The sequence below is a fragment of the Notothenia rossii genome (assembly GCF_949606895.1).
Source record: "Notothenia rossii genome assembly, chromosome: 5".
Classification (NCBI taxonomy): Eukaryota; Metazoa; Chordata; class Actinopteri; order Perciformes; family Nototheniidae; genus Notothenia; species Notothenia rossii.
This window is the reverse complement of record NC_136903.1, coordinates 16,599,530-16,624,577: the sequence shown is the minus strand read 5'-3', so window position 1 is coordinate 16,624,577 and position 25,048 is coordinate 16,599,530. Positions and strand designations below refer to the sequence as shown.

Sequence of the window (25,048 nt, the reverse complement as noted above, 5' to 3'; positions counted from 1 at the left end):
CAGGCTTTGTAGCTCTCACATGTGTCCTCCGCATGCACACAAAGCCATGCGTTCAGCTCCCCATTGAAGCATGGCTCCGCCGGCCCCTCACTGCGATGGGCTAACACAGCGCACAGAAGAGCAGAGATTCTCTTGAGTTTGTGTTCAGCCTCGCTGAGCACAGACAGGCCTTAGCATAGGCTTCCATCTTCTTAATTAGACAGAGCGAAGTCGGCCAGGCCCAAAGCCCTGCGGGACCAGCTGTTGGCTTCTTACTACGCACATCCCTCTAGCAATACCGAACACACACAGCTTGGGAGTGGCATACAGATGCAGCAAAGACAGACATTTAATACAAAAATCCGATTTTTCTAAATTTGATACAGGTATTTTTGACAATATGCTTACGATAACAAGTACTGGGAAGGAGAACATCTGATAAATATCAGGCCCTATCTTCAAATTATCGCACCTTGCTGCCACAGCTAGAAGATTCTTAGCATTGGCTGCACCTGGATCCACAGATAGAGACTTGGCAGCCAGCAGCAGCTTACTGGACGCCATGGAGATGTTTTTCAGATTACCAATGACTTGTATCTGGTCGTCCTTGCTCTGCAAAGACAAGGGAAAAAGAAAAATACAAGTGATTTTTTTGTTAGATTAAGATTATTTACTGTATCTGCAACAGCTATCAAGAGATAAACTATTTTACAAATGTATTTGATTTATCCCTAACACCTATATCCTATTTCCTCGCTCAGCAGGCAGCTTTAAACATGATTAAAGCTTGGGGGTTATGCTACATCAACTCCAATCCCAGACGTTCTTTCCAAATTAATGAGCAAAATAACCGGAACAGGAACATCATGAGATCTCATTACATCAGACTGCGTTATTGCTCTTGAGGACATCATGTGCCAAAGTGAATTAGATGAAAAGGTCTTATTAACAAATTGCTTAAATATGTCGGGCAATAAAGTGACAGAGCTTTTCTTCGCTAAGCATTGAAGACCTTATCCATCAAAGGTTTGAATGACAGTGAGTTACCATTGAACTGTTTCCATGTGGTGTGGAGGGGGTTGTATGATCATGAAACCTACCTGGGTGTGTCCTGCCATCTCAACGCCAGCATCCAGGAACTCATCAAAGTCTTGGCTGAATTTTCCCGACGCCGCAGCCAGCTGGCCGCTCGTTCCCCGAGAGGAGTGGACGACCTCGCCTGCAGAGTGGTTGAGTTCAGCGGCTGTGTGGTTCAGGTCACTCTGGGCCTCCTGGAGCGCCTTACTGCAGGGAGGGAGCTTCAAAGACATGAAACCAATTAGGGCTTAATGTAAAACACAGACTATCAAAAATCGAACAAAGATTGAGATATTTTGTATTTATTAAGCCCTTGTTTAACCGGGAAAGTCTCATTCAGATAAAACATCTCATTTTTAATTTTCCGATTTTGTATTTTTGTTGTACCTATATGTTCACTTTGTTTTATGGGGTTTTATATTTTATATCGTTGCATCGATTCAGTGTCTTATCTGTCAGAGAGAAACCATCATTTATTTTATTTTTATTATCATACATTTAACCTCCTTGTGTCTATTAACCTGTTAAAATGTTATATTTTGCTGCATGTACCTGTAAAGTTCTTAACAAATAATCTGAGGGGAATTTCTTGTTGTTTATTTTTTACTTGTGATGTGTCATTTTGTAGAGCACTTTGAGCTGCATGTGTTGTATGAAAAGTGCTATATAAATAAAGTTGTATTATTATTATTATTATTATTATTATTTTCAAGATAATCCCGGCCAAGATAGGCAGTAGCACAGTTACAGAACACATTAAAAAAACAATAACTGTGAACATATATGGTCACAATCACACCATCATCATAAAAAGCATCTACAGACAGAGTTGCCTGCTTCCCGTTCATTAAGAAGTATTCAGTATTCAGGTTGTATAATAATGATGGTGTCAGTACAGATGCTTTGTAAATACAAAGTAGATGTCAAGAAATCCCAAGTAAAGACGGGACTCACCATGTCAACCAGCAGCTTCTTGCTGGCTTCACCAATGCTCCTGAGGGCCATGTCGACATCCTTCTGGCCTGGCAGGCAATTAACGCAGTTATTCAAGGAGTGCGACACTGCTTTGGCCACCTGAAACACAGCACAATGCTCTGTCAATGGACCGCCATTACTCACTCTAACAATGTGCTACACAACACAAAGTCCCAGAGCACATCTATATGGGAAAAACTTCTCCAATGCAAATTGGGCTAACCGGGGTGCACAGTAATCCTAGTCACTAATTTATGCTGCTGCCAAACAATATGTTTATGCCCTGAAGGGCTGCTGGATATTGAGCATTTTCACTATGGCACTCCTGAGAGAGGAACAGGCGAGAGGCAGAGCAAAGAGAAAATAGCAACGCTTAGAGCTGGATGATTGTTATGGAAAGAATGTTTATAAATCAGCAGAGGAGAGGGAGAGTCCTGAGAAGAACAATATGATGGGTATATAAGTTTCCCTATACATTACTGGGAGCTGTGATACCTGTGCGAGTCTCTGCTGACTCTCAGCATCCCCCGGGTGCACCAGGGCCTGATGGGACTCGTGGATCAGCATGGCCGAGCCCTCCATGACACACTGGGCAGAGTCCAGCATGGCAGCAGCAGCCTGAGGCTCTTTGGTGCTAGCTGCTACACCTCTGGCTGCCTGAGCCAACGTCCTCAAAGCCTGAGCTGTTTCTCTAGCAGCTACACCTGCAAAATACATGATGAAATTATAATGAATATTATCAATCACAGGGACAGAGATAAACAGACTAAACTGACACTTTACTAAACATTAATCGAATTCCCATTAGTTTAACAGTCCTGTTTAAGCATTAGCAACTGAGAGGTATGTGTATCTGCTGTCTTCACTATAATTATAATTTCATTGCGCAAATCAGCTGGCAGGGGCTAGCTGTACCACACTGAGAACAAGCTGTGTTACTGAAATGCTCTCATTGTTTAATAAATGAGCTAATATAATAAATATGGCTCCACATGGGAGGTGCTCTTAACTTATTATACACAGAGCCGAGAAGAAAAAGCAGCAAATTGCATCAAATTGCATTAACCAGCCAAGTGGAGCCATTTGCTGATGGAATGTTAAATCTAGTGAAAATAAGATTAATGAGTAGCGAGCAGCCCTGTGGGCCACAGCATGAAGTGCTGCCTGGGAGCAGTCATTGATAGAAATGCTTTTCTCTATCTGTCTTCATCTCTTGTCCCGTGAGACCCACAGTTGGGCCAGATTGACGTCAGATCAGCCAAGCCATGCTGGATTCAAAGGGTTCAGTTTATAGCAATAATGATGGCACAAATAAACGATTCATAATGTTTTTATGCCTGCTTTATCCTTCCACTCCCACTCGTCACAGTTTAGAAAACAAAAAGATAAACAAAATATTTTATTAAAAAAGGATGTCTCATTTCCATTCTTTCAATGTAACTACTCAAGACAAAGGTACCGTACATGATTTAGCTTAGTGGTTACTTAAAAATCTCCGTTCCCTTACCTGTGTAATGTTCATTGCCCTGTGCAGCACATGTTAGCAGCTGGGCCATGGAGGAGCCCACAGCCTTAGATGTACTTCCCAAATCCTGAGCACACTTCTCCAGCTGTTTGAGCAACAGAACACGCAAATAAACCATGTTATTCATAGTTGTGATCTAATCATGTTAGTATGCTTACAGTTGGATTTCTACAGTATAATGTTTCAACAGAACTTCCTAGCACATGTTGTACTGACCGACTCCCCAGGAAGAGGTTTGAGTTGGCTGTCGATGACGGACATCTTTGCATCTTGAAGCTCGCTCTTCAGTGTCTGTACAGTTTTGAGGGCTGAATCGATCTCCAGTGGACCACAGGCTTCATGGGCCTTACAAAACGCCGCAAATATACATTTTACTTACATGCCTGTTATGCAGTCCAGACAGGATGACAGCCTATACAGTATGCTGGGCCTGCTATCTTTAAATGAGTTGTAAAGCTCTACAACAGACAAGAGATGGCAACACATTTCCTGCATCAGTGAGAAGACTATCTCTGACAGTATAGATACCTTCAGGGTGGCCGTCCTGAGCTCGGCCAGGCAAGTAGCCAAGTTTTTGGCACACTGCCCAAGTTGCATAGCAGCAGCCTGGTTGGCCACTGTGGGAACTGCTGACTTTGCAGACGTCACCATCTTACTCCCAGGCTGAGCAATGGTGACAGAAAAGAACAACAACACATTCATAAGCACTACATGAGCAGTTTCTGTGTGTGTATCTGATGACAGAGGGTTTGATAGTTGCTGACTGTTTCCTGGGGAAGGGTCTCACCTGTAAGAAGTTCTGGCTGGCCATGATGAGGGTGAGCTGGGCACCGAGCTCCTCGGGCTGCGACTGGCTGCTCCTCATTCCCTGCACCAACTGGGGAATGGTATCTGCTACTGCCTGCAATGAAACACACCAACAATACATTCTTCACATCCACAACATCACGATTACATACAAAAAAGTGCAGCCAGAAAAATCCACTATACGGTTGTTTTTTCAAAGTGAACTTTTTGAATACATCAGTATAAAGTGAAAATGATCATACCTTGCAGCTGTGCACTAGCTGTTGGTGTGAGGCTGTGTTTTTGTTGGAAGCAGCAGCATTTTGGGCAGCTGCGATAGTCTGAGTAGCTGCGGCCGCTGCCTGCTTAGCAGCTATCTGTTAAAAAGATACACATGGAATTCAATGAATAAGTAAGAGAGTGGAACCTGAGAGTCCCTATTGCTCTGTCTTATGTGTTATTATGCTGTCATGTTCTGTACTCAGTCAGTGTTGTTCTTATCAAAAGGGTCACAAACCACCATTTTGTATAAAGAGAGAAACCAACGCACAGCATACAAAAATAAATAACACAAAGCTCACATTAATGCATAGACACAAGACTAGCTTTGAAGTGATGACAAGACTGAAAACAGAGGGAGAAGACATTGCTTGTTGAGTGGATGAGGAGGCGAGGAGGCGAGGAGGATGAAAGAGAGCCAGGATACATGATATCATTATACTGAGAGAGGAGTAAACAACACTGAGAATGCGTATTGGACAAAGGTAGGAGTGGACATTTCTACCTATGTTTCTGCAGGCTCTCTGTATTTTATTTACTTTTTAGTTAAAGCATGCACATATGCACAACAGATGCATGACAGTGTGTAAGGATAATAATAATAATAATAATAAATGGGATTTATATAGCGCTTTTCTAGACCCAAAGACGCTTCACATTATGAGTCAGGTCGACAAACAAAACAAGAACAAAAACACAAACAAAAACTAAAACTAAAACAAAACAAAAACAGAAAAGCAGTCAGGAGGATGTTGGAGGCAGCTAAGGTAAGAGCGTAAAATGTTCAATCTCACAAGTAAGATTAATTGGGTTTTAAGGGGTGACAGTGATAATTGCTACAAACACACCTGCAGATTCATAACACTTTGATCTTAAACGGCTCATTCATTTCCTTCATGGAGGCCGCCGTAAACACCATTATTGTGATCATCAGAGGAAAGGAGGCGGACTGATAGCAGGCTGATTCCAGCTCTAGGTAATGCATACTTTATGTGCCTAGGAAACTGAACATTTAGCGCTCTGGAGCTAAGAGGGGGTAGTCATTGGGCTGAACTGACACCAAGGGCTAAACGCATATCTTTACACTCAGATGGCTTATTCACACAACTAATGGGATTTATAGCCCACTGCTACAGGTGAGAAGAGAAATAACACAGACCCATAAACTAAATGGGCCATATTTCTACAAATGACGGCTGAGGAATTTTATTATTCTCCTTCGGGCATTTGTTTATTTTTGCTTTGTTATTCAACTACCACGTTATTCTAAAAGGGTTTCCAAAAATGTGGGAAAGGGAGAAACAAGGAGGAGTGTTGTGTTTTCAAGGTCAAACACCACAAAGATGACAACATGTTGACTCCAGTTTCTCACCTCCAGCCTATTGACCAGTTTTTTCTTTATCGCGTTCTGAGCTGCAGCATTGGTGGCTACGCGGAGCCCCTCCGCTGCTTCTCTAAGCCTCTGCTGCTGATCCTCATTCTCTGGGTAAGCAGCCGCCCCCTGAGAGCACACAAGCACACACAAACACACATGTCGGTGACACACAGATACAGTATATAACAATAGCTATTCAGACTTTAGCCAGGAAAGTTTAACAACTGTGGTTACACTCGTTGTGCAATAGATGCAAATAATGGATTTAGCTCTGTCTCCTTGCTGGCAGTTTCCAAGGAAACAGTCAGTGCCAGATTCCCACTTCCTCTTTGATAATGACAGTGATGTGGTTATTAATGTGTCACAGATCAGAAACAGCTAATGTGCCATATAGGCAGCGTTTTCAGTTGCCTGGGTATTTTTAAATTGATAGTGTCCTGCTCGACAGTGCCAACAGATTATTAAAAGCTGCTGATGCTGTACCCTTTATTTATATTGACATGATACTGTTAGTTAGTGCATACAGTGATACCAAAATGTGTATTCCATCAAATTAAGTTCAGCTGATCCTGCACTCATTCAGTTTGACGTTAGAAATGTAAGAAGACCATATAATATTCACAGAATTACCAGCTGTGGATCAAACTGACTAATGATCTAAGTCTGTTATATTCCTTTGGAATAAGGTGCTTGATTACTAAAGTAATGTCATATTCTCAGAAACAAATAAGATAAGGGTATTTAATTGAGGTTTTTATAAAAACGTAACAATACTAATTCAACGCTTGAGCAAATAATAAATCATATTTGTTACATGACATTGTGAGATTGAACATCTTAAGCTCTTACCTTAGCTGCCTCCACCATACGAGCTGTGGCATCGGCCAGCAGTTTCGCTGCAGCCAGCAGTTTCTTGGAGTTGTCGACATCTACTTCTGCCTCTGCGTCAGATCTCATGGCATTGACCAGGTCAGAGGTGGCCTGGGCTAACACCCTGGCCTGGCGCACCATCTCACCTGTTCACATATACAGACAGTAAGTAAGCACATACATACTGTAAAGGCAGATGCCCCACGCAAACTGATAGTACAGCTGAAAATAGGTTTGTGCGGGAAATCTGATTTGGAGTCTCTGTACATCTGTACAACGAGCACTGTTTGTTGTGTACATTGTCGTATATTTGTATCCATTATGACAACCACATCTTTTTGAAAGGGATGTTTAAGTGTCAGAGTTGTTTTTGTCTATTTATTTTATTTTCTGGATAATGAGTTAAGACTGTAGGAATAAAGTAACCCATGGAAATTCATATTTTTGCCTCATCTCGTGACTTGAATAAAACATGAACATATTTCATGTAATTGGTGCAGAGATGGTGAGCACTGTACCTAACAAACCAGAGCTATTTTAAGTATAAAACGGAATGACAGGACATCTGACAGCAGACAAATTAATTTCATCTCATCGTATATTATATTTTCCCATCACCCAAACCAATGCATCACTACATTTCTGTGAGTGTCGTAGCCTTGCTTAGTCACACCATTGCTTTCACCTTTATGAACTTGTATAGCTGAAGGTATCTAGTGAGTCATCTTCTTTTACACAAATCAAAGCCTTTCAGATACATGAAACACCTCCCCACAGATACACTATAAAAAGCTATGTTTTCCAAACACCCACCTCAAGCTGGAAATAACTCAGAGGAGTCTGTGAAAGACAAGACATCAAGGTGCTTTACAACCTACATCTAATGGCCTTGAGAATCAACTAATACACTATCAGTAGAATGGAGTATAATCACTGAATCTACTGCAACATATTTTCCTTTTTTCCCTCTCTTTATATCTATATTTATAGAAGGTAAAAGGTTTATCCTTCCTAAAATGGCCCATTTATATGTTTCCTTTTAGGTTTCAAAGCCGGCCTGATACTGATTATTGAGACCAGATTGAGAGCTCTGTAGTGGTTTTGGATGACATGTTTAGCAACCCCTTGAGAATTGTCAGGGTTTGGAAATTCTTCAGCCTCATCGCCTGAACCATAACAAATAGCCTGAGCTTTGACAATGTTTCCACAGGATCTTTAAGATCTCTTAACATGAACAAAAATACAGACAACGATTTAAGGCTCTCATATGTAGTCAAAACAAATATGAACAGGTCAAATGAAAGCAGTTGTTAAATATCACCTGATTAGTTTTTACTGTTCAGTCCTTGTTGTGGGTAAAAACTTGAGAGACACTAAACAACTTCAATTGTAAGCATTACTAACTCCTGACGCCCACAACGTTCTCTAGTACTTATTTTTGTCCTCACCAGCGTCACCCATAGAAGTGAAAATGTTTTCTGTGACGTTCATGATGGTGTCTGTGGCCTGGTCGTAGCGTCCGATGGGCTCTCCGCAGGTAGCGTAGTGTCGGACGTGTTGCAGCAGGTCGCTGAGGGCCTGGCTCACCACGCCGGCCGCGGCCCCGACCTGCTTCAGCAGCTCGCCGTCGTCGCTGGCTGAACGGCACGCCTTCACGCAAATTTCCACTGAGCGGTCCACCAGCTTTCCGGCCTCCACAAGCTGCTCCTGGCACACTGGGGAGCTTATTGTTGGACTCACCACCTGCAACACACACAGTCATCAGCAGAGAATCAGAAAAGTTGTATGACATTTGAAAGATTATATCGCGGTAATTCTTGTTTTATACAACCAAGTATAATAACTTATAATTGTGATTTAAAATCTTCTGATTTAAAAAAGTCTAAACAATTTCAAGATATGACACAAAGAGGTCAATGTTACACATCCCCATAGGAACATTTTGTAAAAAGCTGCAATGGTCAGGGTCATATATCCTTTTGGATGATCTCCTGCATGTTGGTATATCCTTTACCTACTTGGCTACTGAGAGGATCCATTTTAAATCAGTACCTTGGTGCAGGCGACCAGCTGTGAGGTGGACAGGGCACACTGGGTGGCAGCTGCGATCACCCGGTTCTGCAATATGGTGTCCTCGGCCACCTGGGCCACGTTCTTGGCCTTCAGGACCAACATAGCAGCTGCATTGGCCACTGCTTTGGCCAGATTCATCAGTGTGTCCTGCAACATATTAATCAATGTCATTCACTAAAACACTACACAGCTATGCACATGTGAGAAAAGGGACCAGGAGAGTAAATGTTTTAGCTCAATTTGTTTGAGTGTGAATACTGGATATCAAATGCATACAAAAATTAAATGGGGTGCGACAATAACATAATAATAAGCCAGAGGCAGAGAGTGTTTATGAGTTGTAGGGGGAGAAAATAATATTGTGTAGCATTATGTATCCATGTGTTGTTGAGGCTATGAGAAGATATCTGGGAAATAAAATATGTGTATTTGACAGGTAAATATATTTCAATATAAAATCATGAATGAGGTAGATATTTCGGGCTACAGATAACTTTGTGTTAACGGCTGTTTAAGACACTACAGTTTAATGTTGTACCAAAAACGTTCCTTCTTTGTTATAAAATCCACATAACGTGAAAGTCTAATAGTAGAGTCTGAGTTAATAACTTCAGTATGTATTGACATTTTTAAAAGGGGCCTGAGACTTTGTGTCTTCCTGTTTGGCCGGCAGTGTCATAGGAACAGTGAGTGGGTGGTGTCCAACCTGGAACTTCTCGTCGGTCTCGCCCTCCCCCATGTGACGGAGCAGGTCTCCGCTGGCCTGTCCGATGCTTCCTGCTGCAGTCAGCACTGTCTGTCTGGGCTGTGGGAGAATGACATCATCACACTTATTCCTCCAGCCTGGCCTGTCCTCACACAGGCCTACATGATTTATCTAAAACAGACTTCTGGATCAAAAATCATCCCAGAATACCTTCATCTTCACCGGGACCCTGATAAACATTCAACATGCAGTCAAACACTGTTTGAGGCTTTGTGGCTACTATGATTTCAATGGAGGATGGAGTCCAAGTTAGTACAATACTCAGTGGGCGTCTCACCTCAGCGGCTGCAGGCTCAACAGATCTGAGCAGATCTGACACAGCTCCTGCCAGCATCCTAGCAGCCCCCATGAGCTTATGTCCACTGCCCACCTCATCATCCATTAATGCTGCAAGCAGCTTGACACCCTTGGACATTTCAGTGAGGTTGGACGAGATGGTGGAGATGGCGCAGCCCACCGCTGTGTAGTCGGTTTCTGTGGGCTCACCTGTAAAAGACACACATCTCAGTGTCAATGTCATAATCAGAGCCTATTTGAGATCCATGTTGATGAAGTAAGTGGCCATGAAGAAGAACAACGTTGTATTAGCTAGTGCAGGGAACCAGTACAGCCAAACAGATGGTGAGGTCAGATTAAAACCCACAAAAAAGCCAGCAGGAACTTCACGGGCATTGTGCCAAGCAACAAGAGGAGCAGAGAGAGAGACATTACAAGTTTCGATGAGCTTAAGGATAAAAAGTTCCACATTTATTTATCAGTAGAAATATCTATGAGGAGAAAATAATCGAAAACCACTTTTGTTTAAAAGCTCATCATCAGTGGGGGCTTAACTCAAAAAAGAAAAAAGGAATCCGTTTAATTTATTCACACCTTGGGGTTGCAGTAATGTAAAAATAAGACAATATTTCAATAAAAAAGCAATTTCCTTTGCCCAGCGCAGACTTCATAAGCCACCATTCTGGTGTAGAGATATATGAATGCTGAAGCTGTTTAATATTCTCCTGGGCACTCACCTGCTGTGAGATTGACCACAGATGCTGTTCCAGCAGTGATGGCATCAACCTGAGAGTGGATTTCATGTTTGGATTCATCCACTTTGTTCTGAACCCAAACCCTGGACGCCTTTTAGTGGAGGAGGAAAAGCAGAGCGATTGGCTTTCATCACGGTGGGTGATATTCAGTTCACATAAACTTTCTCGTACAGGATTAAAGGACTAGTGCTGCACAACACCTACAGCTTTGGAAACACTCAAGCATTATATACAGCCTCAGTATTTACAGCCAGTTCTGTGTTATAATTATATTTGAGAAATATGATGGACTTCGATGTGATGGAAATGCTTAATTCTATCCAATCTGTCTTTGCTAAACCAGAGGCTACAATATCAGAAAGCAAACATTCATGAGTGTCAGAATATTGAAACTCAAGGAATTGCAGTAAATGATGTGGACTAATAGTGCGTCTATCCATCCTATTCTAAAATATTTCCTAATAAGTGAGAAGACTTACCAAGTCATGGCCCAGTGGAGGCAGATTATCTACATATCCCAGGTCAGTCTGAGCCTGCTGCACAGCCTGCATACTGCTGTTTATGGTCCCCATCAAGGCCTGTTGGGCCAGACTCTGAAAACAACAAACAATAGAGACAGAGTATGAAAATGACAAAAGCAATTTAAATACATAATATCTATTGTTTCTTTCAATCTCATGTCTATAAACAGAGACAGATGGGCGTTTAGTGTGAATATGAGAACATGTCCTTGTATTTCTCTCTCACAGCCTCTTTGTATTGTTCATTGTGCTTCATTGTTGACAGCAGGGACCATAAGCATTATTTTGAATGTGCAGATAATATTTAAATTATGTTTCATAATGTACCTTGACACAGTATGCTGATATTATAATATAAAACGTACTCGATTGAGCATTGATGCATCATTTCCTCATTCCATTTTTTTTGTTTACACGCATTTTTCAAATGACACAGATCGGAAACAAAGGTTTGGGTGCCACCATTTCATTTCAAAATCTGGTGATAAAGAGGAACTATGACATTTATCGAGGACACCATGTTTGCATGAAAGTGTAAGTGCTCTCACTCACCAGCGGGGGCATGTGTCCTCTGTGCATCTGCCCTGTGGTGATTTGCTGCTGGGCAGAGGGCATGGTTCCCATGTTGAAGGTGTCAGGGCCGCCAATAGACCCAGACCTAATTATACCTGGAAGTGCTATTGAGCCATGCTCCACACGACCCACCCGATTAAACTGCTGCTGCAAAATGGTGGACCTGATATGGAAAAAAAGAGATAGGTGCATGCATGTTGAACTTCATAATTCAATCTACATAGGTGTCAAGGTGTTCTAGTGTTGACTGTATTCGTTTGTGTTGCTAGTGAGTGCATCTTTGTATGCAGATAGTAGTCCCATATGACAGCGCAACCGTTACTAATTTGAATCATGGAAATTACAATATTATAATTAAAACAATTAACACACTAACAATTGTTCTCACAGTGAGTAGGCATTGTCAGAAAAAATATGGTACAAGAACCAAAAAAAAGTCTGTTTTTCTGCCCAGCTCAACAGATGCTACTGACTCCATTGGTTAATTATGGCTTGTTTTGAGAGGCAGCAATTATGTTTTTGTGCTGAGAACCACAAGATGAGTCAATTGGCCCATAAGCAGCAGGAATATGATGCCCCATTCTGCCAGATAGTGGTTTCACTAAGAGCCGTGTGGATTTTCAACAACAACACATTTCCAGCTCTGTGTGATAGAGCCCTGATCCATCAGCAGTACCTTCATCATCATCAGTTACTAAGCTTCATGGGAGAAATCAGCAGAGACGACATGCAACTGGGAGATTAATATTATTGAATAAAACATCTTTCAATGAGGTGATATCTTAACCTGCATGATATCTTAACATCTGAGTGATGCAGCTTTATATTGTGTAATTAGATGATAACTGTGTGTCCTTGCCCTGAGGCAGGGTTTGTGTTTTGGTTAGAACAAACACAAATAATATGAGGAAGTAATTTAGCGAATTGTATTCTGGATTATCGGAACAGTGTTAATGTTTTTTTTAAATTCAAAGTGCTGTTTTTGTATTTAATTCTAACAGTACCCCTCTTGGGGTTAGTTTGCTGGGCTGCCGGCAATTTAATTACATGCATAATTAAACAGTGAGGTTTCGATTAATGAAGAATACCAAGAATGTGTTTGGTGAATCTGAATGGTCAATATTTTGCTACAGTATAATACACAAGCATTACTCACTTCTTAGGGGACACTGATTCCTCCAGCATGGTTGCTTCCTCATCTCCCTCTATGCCAAAACGATCCTTACTTTGTTTCTGTAGAAAGCAGAAAAACAGACATCACAGTTAACAATGATGGCTGAATGTATAGAGAAGTATATGTGGTGTACGTTTTCTACATTGAATTTCTAGTTACTTGCCTTTTTAAGAATGATGTCAATGTATCCAGCAATAAGTTGGGATATCTGCTCTCCCTCTGTAGTCTGCACAGAGTAGTAACTCTCCTGGTACTCTCCAAAATCCTGTGGTATTGGTTGAAAACAGCAAAGATTCAGGACAGTATTCTAACATACATCTGGCATCGCAAAAACATTCAATAACTAATAAGCTTCTAGGGCCCATCTCATCTCTCTAAAGAGCTGATTTAAAATTAAATTGAGTGAATTTCAAGACTGCTCACTTCAAAGCCTTCTACTGAAATGCAAGGGTGAATATTACAAATATATTTTGGCTAAGAGTATATATATTTTTATTTTGCATAATCTATTCATCTTTAAATGCAGTGCTCCTTTCAAATATAGGAGGAAAACAGATATTACGGTTGCTAAAAGTCAGTAAGGAAGATTGAAAAAGCTTTCAAATAAATAATACATTTAAATTCTGCACATTCTTTCCAGGGCATCTATTGTTAAATTCTGCATGCTGGAAATGTTCAATATTGGAGAATGAGGTTTCAACAATTTTAAGGAGGCTGTTTGTATTGGGAAATGAAAACTGGGAAAATAGTTAATGTGATGCACAGCCATGTAATTAACAATGTGGACAGAATATTTGAATATGCGCATTAGAAGTGAATAATCGGACTAATTTAGAAGACTTGATGTAGAGAGTCCAACCGTACCAGCGTGAAGCTTTTGGGGGAGGCAGCCCATCTCTTGACCGTTGTCAGAGGCCAATCCTGCACCATATCCTTCGTCTTCTCATCCACTCGCATGACTGACTCTTTGGTTATCCCCAGCAGCCGCGGGACAAGCTTATTTTTACCCTTCATCTTTTCCTGTCAGATAGAGAAAAATATCAGACAACATTTACAACACCTACACAGATGATTCATTCAAGGCGCGGATGTAAAACAGTTGCTGCTGGTTGCTGCTGTATTACACATGCTGCGTTCGTGGCTTAAGGCTCCGAAAGGAGGAGGAGGAGGAGGAGGAGGGCAGCTGTGGAATGACCCAAGAGAGTAGGGCCTTGTTTAACGGCTGCTTTATTGAGCAGGGTCTCCACAGGGTTTAGTCACTGTCAGCACACCAGCATGGTGCTTCCAACAGCTCTGTGTCCTCTCTCTCTGCCCACTGAAAATCTATTACAGCTCACTTCAGAGACATAACCCACACTTGGCTCCCCTCCAGGGGTTCAGAGGACGACACAGAAATTAGAGGTTTGTAGAGATGGTGAGTTAAAAATACATGCATTCTCACAGCTATTGTATATCATTTCTTTTTTAGCGCACAAAGGCCGATAAGTAGATCAGCTTCCAGGTTCAGGGTTCTTAAACACAAGGACAGATAACATTATCCCACTGTTCATGATATCTTCATTCAATGGTCTATTAAAAACTTCTATTGTTTTACAATAATCACAACTGTATAAGAGCAGGAAGTTTGATTTTCTAATCTTAAGTGGGTAGCTGAGGAATTATATTATTTTAAATGGTTTCACCTTGATTATTGATGGTGAACATCTGCTCGGGACAGAATTCACAATAGGAGATTAAGCCTTTTATTGTGCATGGCTCACACACACACACACACACACACACACACACACACACACACACACACACACACACACACACACACACACACACACACACACACACACACACACACACACACACACACACACACACACACACACACACACACACACACACACACACACACACACACACACACACACACACACACACACACACACACACACACACACACACACACAGGCTTATTTACATCCCATGTACAGTATTTCATTGCTGTGAAGTGAACAGCAATAGAAGGGTAGCCCAGAACCTAGAACCTGCAGTGATTAAAGATTGACAGATGAGAAAATGAGGGTAACAATAAACTCTCAGATGTGCCTCCTCAAAGCCAGGTCTGTGCTTTCTGCTAGCATCGAGAGCAGAGTGCAGCTGGAGTGAATTATTTAGCAGAGTCTTGAAATCTCCATCACTACATCTCCTCATTGAACACAGACAGTGCTGGTACATGTTGATGCACACGCACTCTTCCATACACGCACAAACATACTCTGAACTCTGCAGCCTGCTTTAACTCCAGGGCCAAACATTCCATTTATCATCCATTAGGACCCCATCAGACAACTGTACACTTCCTCTTTTTCCCCTCTCCGGCAAGTTCCTAACCAAATGGGCTGCTGTCTGAGAGCTCTGAGAGTACCAACTGGTGCGACCTCATCCCATTTACATGCTGCACTCCAATTCCACTTGTGTGTCCGCCAAACCAGAACAGAATTTGTATTGTCACAAGTAATTAAAGCACTGAGTGTGCTGCTGAACGCACAAGCCTCCACACCGAGCTTCTGATGTGCTGTGATAATGGGAATTGTGGTGTTTTCAACAGGCTTCAATAACTGTTTCACAGCACAGTGTACATGAGAACAGCACTCTAATCACAGCTTCGACTCATTAGCACAGAAGCACCATGTGCATGTTTTCTTTAACCTGATGTATCATTAAACTGATATTGCTTAATAATAATTAGTTGGTTTCATTTTCACACCTTTGGCCTTCATTTGTATCACTTATGGTTAAATTGTAATATTAGTTAATACTGAGATACAGTATGTGCCAAATATTGCACTTTGCTGGAACAAAGAGGCAAGTGAGCCAGATTACCATACCATACTTCTAAACAGGCCAACAGTTTATCTATCAATTTTTAAGGTAAAAGTTGAACCAGGAAGTTGAACAGTACATCATTATTGTTTGTTTTCTATTCCAAATAGGTTTTGACTGATTCTGTCCCTTTATTTATCTTATTTCTTTTTGGCAATGTTGCAGCATTTTAAAATATAATGCAATTAACTTGTTAGCATACCATATACAATTGTAATGAGAATAGGAGAATAAAATGCATGTTGTATTAATCCTTTAATGGTATTTTTCTGGTAAATGTGAGTCATTCATTTCCCCTCTTTAGTGGTGTAAAGTGTAATGGTTTTGGTTCTTACCTTCACCAGGAAAAAGGACACTCCGTATGTCATCAGAGACCTGGCGAGCTTCACATACTTCACTTTAGCCTCAATCTCTGTCATCTCTCCACAGGTATTGTGTTCCTGGACAAACAGAAGAAGTTACACCTCCACATCATTGATTGACTGAGTGTTACATATGTCATGTTTTCTGTCACATTGTCTTCTAGTTTGGGATTTATTCAATTTATGCCTCAACAGAAAACCAATTACTATTATTCAAAGGAGGCGGCAAACTGTTTTAAGCACTTTTCTTTTTTGTAATGTACATACCTGGAATATTTTCTTCTCGGACCCTCTCTGCTTGATGTACTCTTTAGGTAGAAACTCCTTCAGGCTACGGAGATACATTTTTACATGGTTACTCTTTTGAGCTACAGGCCTTTCTTTTCTGTTAACATACCTCTACTATGAGGTCATTCTTGCCCTACTGCCTACATATCAGGAAACAGTTGTTACAGCTGACATCACCCCTGAGCTTTCCACTAGAGGAAATCCCTGAAGCAACAGCCTGTACTGAAGCAGGAGATAACCACTGTGTATGCACAGCTGTGATGTGAACATGTAAAAGTTCCGCACGCTGTAAAGACTTATTATGAATGTTGGAGTCAAGACATTATTTTCGAGAATTGAAAACTTACTCCAGAAATCCAGGCTTGTGTTTGTGCTCCACGTGGGGTCCAAACTGGATCTGGGCCTGAATGCCTGCAAACTCACAGGCTTTATCAAAGGAGACGGGTTGGGATCCATTCAATATATCATCCCTAGCCTGAAGGAGACATGAAGAGAGTGGGGAGGTGAGAAAGTGAGAGGCAGAACACACACATCCAGGAAAAGGATAGAACTACAAAGGCATGAGCATTATCCCAAATTCACCCTACAGAGCTCCGTAATGAGCACTTTGTTGTGTGCTTTGAATGCACTGTGGCTTCAGAGAGGATGTCTTCTAAGTGAATGACTAAGTGTATTTCTAGAGCAGGGACATCATCACTGAGATTCATCCGCGCAGGGGAGCTAAATAACGATTTGTTTGTGACAATACAAGCCAATCTGCTGGCTTTTAAATGTACCAGCTCCAACAATCTGTCATCGCAGCCCATTACGTGTTATTAAAAAGGAAAACACATTACAGGAATGCATCAGTCTTTCACAATATCCCATCTGCATTACAGAATGGCCCTCAATATTTTGTAGGGAAATCTAATGACTGGATGCATTTTCTTTCCACCGAGCCAAAGAAAAGAAAGCCTGTGCCTGTTTGCTGTTGTGACAACAATTACTGTATGTTTCATTGTTTCTCAGCCAGGCTGTCTACATTATCTTCACGGATAAGGTAGACGGAAAGGGAGAAGCCTTTGTTGACATCTTTCAAATGGCTGTCAGTGTGTGTTGTTTTCTCCAGGGGGCAGTCAGCTCTACCGCTCTCTCTCTCTTCCACTCTGTCTTTTCACACTCCCTCTTTCTAGTTCACTTCTGCAAAATGAATGGCTCCAAAAGCTGAGAGGCCTCGCTGCCAGTGAGAAAGGCTCCATCAGTGCTTTTCAGCATTAGCATATCAGTGCACAGCGTGGGCTTGACTTATTCTTACGTCCCATTACATCAATGAAAGACTAAGCAGCAGAAGCTTACTGCTGTAATGAGGACAACAATCTCCTCGCTCACAATCAAGTCCTTTCCCAATCGCAATTCACAGTGGAGTGTATAAGCTCTTACTGAACATGAGAAGATACTCTAAAATTAGCCCCCTCACATGTCATTCATTGTGGTACACACACTATTCACTAGGGTTCAAGGTTCTTTATTGTCAAACTAACATAGCTGCAGAGTAATTATGTTGCTGAAAATAGGCAGTATGATTGAGACATGCTGTGTAAGATGGGGTGCACTAGAACAGGGGTTCCCAAAGTGGGGGTCGCGAGACCTCGAGCGGGGGTCGCGAGATGATTAATTTTTTTTATAATTAATTTTTTTTTTTAATTATTAATAATAACGTTTGCATAGACATTTTCAGGGGTGGACTAGCCATCTGTATAATTTCCCCGCAACGGGGCAATGACACTCCCATCGACAGGGGGTCGCCAGTCACTGGCACTGTTATTTTGGGGGTCGCGGGCTGAAAAGTTTGGGAACCCCTGCACTAGAAGACCAATTTTCATTTTAACGAAAGTATTGCTTGGTGGGTGAGGATTGTTAAAAAGGGCCCCTATTACTAAGCGAGAATAATTTAGGTTTTAAGAGCCTATGCTTGGGTTTGCTCACTTAATTAGAGACATTGATTATCTCACAGCATGTAACATGTAGACCAGCAGAACATTATATTTTTGCAGTATCCTGGTCACGCATTTGCATATGTAAATATGGTTTCGGAAATAAAGTCACACAATTCCTGGTTTCAAGGAACTCTTATGTGTTAGCTGGAGCACTGACAGAAACTAGGATACTGTTGGATGCAAACTCTTTATCCAGGTTTCTCCAGTTCCACTTTGCCATAAAAACAAACAATACATATAATAATCTACACCCTAAAATGAAAGTGAAAGTTTGACACCGGTAATGCAAGGGAAACATTTTATCGGTTGTTGTTCTCATTTTCCATTACTGGGGATGTAATGAGGGAGCCAATATCCAGCAGAGTGGTAAATGCAACAGTGGCCAGGCCAGAAAGCAAAGTGGGTTTCTCATAAATGATTGTGTCAGTTGTTCCAAAAATGAGGAACAGATTATCAGCAACCTCGATACTAGTCTGTTGAGAATTATGAAAATGACCAGTTTATCAATAGTTCAGACAAATGTCATATCTTGTTTTTGTTAAGGAATTGACGATTTATAACACATTACTTAAAAGGCAAAAAAGGGGGGTCATGTGTTTGTGTTGGTAGGGCTGTCAGCAGAATGATATGACAGAACGGTCAGGTTAAATAAATCCAATTGAATTGACATATCTGTAGTGGTGTTTATTGATAGTTGGCCTTTACTATACGTATTTGTGTTCTCTAGGGTTCAAGATATGAGTGTTGTGTTTTTTATGCTCTATGCTTGAGTTCAGTGTGTGCTTGACTAATTTGGAAATATTGACTTAATACTCATTGAAGAAATATTGTTGGCACTGACCTAATAGGCTCCCCAAGCAACCGATCAAACCGTTATAAAGTTTAGTATAAACACAAAATCAAATAATTTGCTTGTTTCTTTCACATTAATTAAGCAAACATATACTGTACATGTCTGTATTTGATCAAAGGACTGATTAGAGTATTCTACAATGATTGTTAACAGACAAGACAGTGAGGATATACCTTACATTTCTACAGAGCGGATAAGGCAATTGATACAAGCACTGGTTCTAGGACATTTTAATAGAGCTGCCTGAGTGGAAGTGAAGCACTAGACATCAGAAGCTGTGACACATACAGCCTGAGGCTTCAACACTGAGGTCAACCAGTCCACTGACCAGCAGAGCGCACAGTATAATGCAGCCTTAAAAATAAATGCTGACATAGGGATACACTGCAGCGAGTAAATGCACACTGTGTTCGATTGATGCTTATTTCACTTAGAAACGTCCTTTTATTTCCATTAACATTAACACATTTTTCATAAGGTTTAAAATGCTTAATGCTTAAAATGCTAACACAAACTGTCACAACAGAACTGTTGATGGAAAACAAACATGATGAAATGGTTGGAAGCAGCTAGATATTTAATTTTCTGACAGCATATTCTTCCTCTGTTCCTGATCTGGTAAATGTACGTAGTCTCAAGGTACAATAGTGCACTTTCAGAATCAACAAAAATGAGCAAAAGTTAAAGCAAAAGAGCAGGACACACATGGTGATGCTATTGCTCGAGGTTTATCCCAGTCTTAGCACAAATACATGACAGAATGGGAGTGGCCGAGTAGTAAAGGAGATTAGTCTGTTACTGGCAGAGCTTCCATTACGCGTATGTGTGTGTGTGTGTGTGTGTGTGTGTGTGTGTGTGTGTGTGTGTGTGTGTATGTATGTGTGTGTGTGTGTGTGTGTGTGTGTGTGTGTGTGTGTGTGTGTGTGTGTGTGTGTGTGTGTGTGTGTGTGTGTGTGTGTGTAGGAGGGTTTGAAATCATGGAAGCCTCACACCATTAATAAACATTTGACATCGCTGATTTGCAGGGATGCTCTGTCAAAGACATGCCAGCAATAATGTCATCATCTGCACCATCTGAATTAAATTACTCAATCTGGCAGAGTTTGTGATAATAACAGGAATTATGAGTGATGAAGGACGTTAAAGAGGAAAATGGATGGGGTAAAAAGCTATCTAACAACACAAGAGTGGAAGAGAACCCTTCTGGATCTCTTTGGCCTTTTTAACATAGTGACAAATTAAACCCACTGCCATGTGAAGAGTCTCAGCGATCTGCCTGTGTAACAATCTGAGTGTGTGTCATAGAGAGAAAACGAGGGAAAGATAGATGGGTGAATGCAAACGAGAGGCAATGAGGAGGCGGGGGAAAGGGGCGGGGTTGTTATTGTGAAAGGAAATTATTGAGAGGAGAGCATGATATGCACTAAACTGTAATGTGTGCCAGGGTAACAGGGTGGGGATGTGTGCGATTATGTCAGAGTGTGTAGGAGATGGAAAGGGAGTGGAGACAGGCGAAACCTTAAGGGAAGGAAACGGATGGTAAAAAAAATAGAGGCAACAACAGGAACAGACAGATTGAATGGAGAAGAGCAGCGGGAGCAGGCAGGGAGGGTTGGTGGTTAGATGCCTTTTATGAACATGTTCAGAAACACAGCAGGGATTTAAGGGATGAAAAGACCGCAATTTGAACAGCTACCACACATGTCAGACACGGTATATAGCTAGTATAATCTATAGATAGTGAGTGCTGTTTTTGCAGAGATGTTGTGTGTGAGGGGTAGTATCTTATCATTAGTGTATTTGTTTAAACTCATATGTTGCATCCATTTCTGTGAGTATTCCTCCCATACTCTCCCTCTATCCAATATCTGCATGTGTGGGTTTTTGGGTACTCCACACCATGCTGTTTCCAGGAGGGGTTAATGTGCATGTAACGATGTGTGCAGTGAGTCAACCCTGACTTGTGTGGTATGAGCTCAGCTAAACCCCTCAAGGAACCCCCCGGCGCCAGCAGGGCTCCCTCGGTTTAACAACTTGTAGAACCAACACACACACTCACAGATAGAAAAATAAAATATTTCAATAAAAACACACTGCCGCAGCTAGATGTAACTCCAAAAAGCCAAACTATATCTCTGGGACCAGATATGCTGCACAAATCTGCAAACAACAGTACGTGACTCACTGCCTCTGAAAACTACTGAACCTCAGGAACAACTATTATATTATTTGAGATAAAACCTCTTCAACCCACTGAATCACTTGTTTGTCAGTCAGTACAGACTTGCAAACTCATTGTCCCAGAGAGCCTTTGAAGTTACACTGTGGATCGCTGATTTTAAGAAACTGGACAGTTTAGTAGTTACTTTCCAAAACCAGAGCTGTATTTCTGAAAGTTGTACTGTAAACCAAAAACCAAAGTCATCCCATGAAGTAGTGCATTCATTCAATCATGTATAAAGAGAGCTAATCCTACCAAGACACAGAGAAAAAGAAAAATGGTGTTGCAAATATACTCCGGCAACAATTAAACATCTGGCTTTCTTAAGGTTTTACATGTAGCTCATCAAAAGGCAATAGAAACAGCTCTGACAACTACATGTATGTATGAAGGAGAGAGGGGCTAGAGTATACATGTTATATAAAATGGATCAATCAAGCATCAGTAATGTGAAAAAGGTTGCTTGCGTGGCAAATCCACAGATTGTTCCTACAACATAGTTGTTGAGCCTAATTACACTGTGCAGTGACTTCTGAAAGACCTTGGAATAAAACAGCAACACCCCCCCAAAAAATGGCGGTGTAATTCCTATGGTAATTTTACAGGTTTTGCTGAACAGCAGAAATATGGGCGAGCAGTAGGTCATCCTCTTAAACGTCCATTTTTTGATACACCAGCATGAAGGTATGTGTGATTGTTTACCTGCACATAGAGCAGGTTCAGCTGCACAGGGTCCCTGGAGTCCACATTCTGGTCTGAATAGAAGAACTTGCGCCTGAGCAGCAGAGTCTCACTCTCCTCCACCCCCTGCTCTCTGAACGTCCTGCTGTGGTCCAGCCAGTTCACTGAATAATCAATACACACACTCTGTTAACACACACGCTGAAATAAATAGATATCCACTTTATAAATATGTTACTAGAAGAAGATACTGATGGTGAAATGAATCTCAAACACATGACTGATCAGCTTGGACAGAGAATCAAACATATGAATCACAGTCAAGTGAACATTTTGCCCAGCGTCCTTTTTACAGTGGAATGCTTGTTTCCAGCCAAAATTAAAGTGTGATTTATATATTCCTATGTTTCAGACTATAATTGGTATCCTCTTAGCAAGAGATAACAGTTGCAATTCAATTACATTTGATATGTCCGCACAATAAATGAAACTTAAGTAATAAAGCACTTGTCCAGATGAAGGAGTCAGATTTATGAATGCGAAAATAAGAAACCGGTGCAAAAGTCATCATGATATCAGCGATACTTCCGGAGGCTTTTTTCCCCAGAGTTCACACTCACAGTCATCATCTGTGTGAAGCTTGGCTTTGAGCTTTTCCATCTTCCTCTCATCTCGTTGCTGCAGCGTTCGGTCTTTCTTCAGTGTCCCCATTCCATCCTCCTTCTTGTCCTCCGTCACCTCTTGAATGAGGGAGTACTCCTCATAGTTGGTGATACCTGAAAAGAGTGAAGGTTTGCCAGTGGATTCTCAGAGGAGGAGATGCCTTGAACTGGCACGATAAGCAGAGCTGTGATAGAGAAAGCGCCTCGACAATTCTCTTGCACTCTTATTTTTATCTATTGCTCTCTGCTTTGAAACAGAAGTGAAGGGAAGCTGGTACAGAGCCAGCAAACTAAAATGGAAGACGGGGAGGAGAAGAAGCCAAGCAGAAAGAACAACTCAAAACAAACATATTCCAATAAAGCTATCTCCCAGGCACACATCCCTCTCCTCCTCACCCAATTGAGCTTGATGGCAGGCCATTATAATTGAAATGTACAGCTTAGGGAACACCTCTGTGACAGGCAAGTACTGTATGGCACGGTCCTTTGCCTTAGGAAGAACACTTCAGTTTAATAGAAACATGCTTTTTTAAGCGTGATGAATCATGCCCATTGTGCTCTGAACAAAACGTGATTAGGAATTTATCAAGCATACATGAATGCTCTAAGGAAATGAACAAATGCTGCTGCTTAAATATAAATTCAATATTATCTAATAACACAATATGAAGTCAAGTGGCATGATTTAGACTAAAAAATAAAATAGAGGATGAATAATTCAAGCCTTGGACGATGGCTGGACAAGATTCTTATTAGCAGTACTTGGAGAGTATCACTTACCTATTCTGCTGCATATGGTGACAAGCAGCTCCCCCACAGTTTTTGAGTCGTCCACCATGATGGTTTTAACTGCGCCGTCAAGCATTTTGATCTTTTGCGGCCTTTGTTTCTTCTTATACTCCAAAACATCCTGAGAGAATAGGAGAGGAAGCTAAATGACATCCACAACCCCTGTGATCACACTCGGCAGTAAACACCAGTCGCTCCCAGAAAGCAGGGAAGCATGAATATCTTAGGTGCCCGAAGAAAAAATGTAAATCACATTAAGAGATGATAAGTGAAACTGAAGGTTCTCCTCCCCCAGACTATATGACTTAATCTTACTCCGTTTCGCAGCATGTAGTAATCCAGGGTTCTTCCAGACTCGAGCCAGATTCCTTTCCGTGGATCTTCGTCAGACAGGAAGAGGCCATAATCTGACGCTGAAACACAAAGTGAAACTCAGCATGAAAATGTAAATGCCTATAGATTTAGTTTATGCAAATTACATTTCCTAAGTCATCCACCAACCTTGTCCTGACTGCGCTTCGGGGACTCTCTCTCTGATGATCCTGCAGGCGTCATACACGGGCGTGGAGGGCTCAAACTGCATCGTCTTCACCACATTGCACTGGCGCACACAGATCTTTAGTGACAAAGCCATCATCTTGGAAGGTAGTATAATGGCCTCACCGACCCACACACCTGGAAAACACAGAAGTATAAACATGAAGTAAAGGTGGAGTGTGTAAAGTCATACTGCTGGTTAAAATCCAAAAGAGACGCCATGTGTTATTAACACACCATAATTAAAATGTTCTCTAAGAAAGTCCTGCAGGAAAGTGTGAAGACAAAGTCTCAGATGGCAAGCAGAAAGAAAAAAACAAACCGTCAGAATTATCTCCTTGGAGACATTTTTAGCTGTTAAATGAAAAGTGTGATAAGCTGTACACCTGCCTCAGCAGCTCCTCATTCTGCTGTGCTGCGGACACTAAATGGTTAAGTGCACGGAGAACTTCTGCATGATTGCTGTGTGTGTAGAATTATCTGTACCAAGGAAAGCGACATAACCTTTCAGCAGAAAAAAGGAAATGAGTGCAAATCTCTCTAATCGTCAGCAATAACAGGAGCCGAGTCAAAACACAGAAAATGTCTTTCCACCACCGCATCATTATTCGCTCTTCTCCTGGCTCGCATTTCCCCCCAGAAGCAGATTCACTGTGAGACAAATCGGTGGGTGTTTTGTCACATACTGCAATTAGGGCGAGTCAATTTGGTTATTCTGAGACTCATATGCGCAAAAAAAGGAACGAGACTGATACTGCAGAGTGTTTCTCTTCTTCCTTGACCTTGGCTTTAGCAGGG

The 25,048-nt window shown here is 41.4% G+C and overlaps 1 protein-coding gene across 6 annotated transcripts in view; it reads right to left on the bottom strand.

Annotated features, from left to right (window-relative positions):
- Positions 1 to 25,048, bottom strand: part of tln2b (talin 2b) — an 80,727-nt gene that overhangs the window by 23,410 nt on the left and 32,269 nt on the right. For all 6 annotated transcript variants that reach the window (XM_079683216.1, XM_079683213.1, XM_079683217.1 and 3 more), the window contains exons 2-30: positions 24,215 to 24,388; positions 24,029 to 24,126; positions 23,705 to 23,834; positions 22,883 to 23,038; positions 22,284 to 22,426; positions 16,879 to 17,006; positions 16,511 to 16,574; positions 16,217 to 16,321; positions 13,869 to 14,024; positions 13,168 to 13,269; positions 12,987 to 13,063; positions 11,810 to 11,993; positions 11,216 to 11,329; positions 10,719 to 10,827; positions 9,983 to 10,191; positions 9,646 to 9,744; positions 8,919 to 9,086; positions 8,315 to 8,609; positions 6,846 to 7,012; positions 5,994 to 6,122; positions 4,606 to 4,719; positions 4,344 to 4,457; positions 4,085 to 4,219; positions 3,773 to 3,901; positions 3,539 to 3,641; positions 2,527 to 2,735; positions 2,011 to 2,130; positions 1,080 to 1,277; positions 452 to 591 (exon numbers count right to left, since the gene is read on the bottom strand). In XM_079683216.1, coding sequence (XP_079539342.1) covers positions 452 to 591; positions 1,080 to 1,277; positions 2,011 to 2,130; positions 2,527 to 2,735; positions 3,539 to 3,641; positions 3,773 to 3,901; positions 4,085 to 4,219; positions 4,344 to 4,457; positions 4,606 to 4,719; positions 5,994 to 6,122; positions 6,846 to 7,012; positions 8,315 to 8,609; positions 8,919 to 9,086; positions 9,646 to 9,744; positions 9,983 to 10,191; positions 10,719 to 10,827; positions 11,216 to 11,329; positions 11,810 to 11,993; positions 12,987 to 13,063; positions 13,168 to 13,269; positions 13,869 to 14,024; positions 16,217 to 16,321; positions 16,511 to 16,574; positions 16,879 to 17,006; positions 22,284 to 22,426; positions 22,883 to 23,038; positions 23,705 to 23,834; positions 24,029 to 24,126; positions 24,215 to 24,350 — 4,031 coding nt within the window. In that variant the 5' untranslated portion in view covers positions 24,351 to 24,388. The remainder of the gene's footprint in view (positions 1 to 451; positions 592 to 1,079; positions 1,278 to 2,010; positions 2,131 to 2,526; positions 2,736 to 3,538; positions 3,642 to 3,772; positions 3,902 to 4,084; positions 4,220 to 4,343; positions 4,458 to 4,605; positions 4,720 to 5,993; positions 6,123 to 6,845; positions 7,013 to 8,314; positions 8,610 to 8,918; positions 9,087 to 9,645; positions 9,745 to 9,982; positions 10,192 to 10,718; positions 10,828 to 11,215; positions 11,330 to 11,809; positions 11,994 to 12,986; positions 13,064 to 13,167; positions 13,270 to 13,868; positions 14,025 to 16,216; positions 16,322 to 16,510; positions 16,575 to 16,878; positions 17,007 to 22,283; positions 22,427 to 22,882; positions 23,039 to 23,704; positions 23,835 to 24,028; positions 24,127 to 24,214; positions 24,389 to 25,048) is intronic.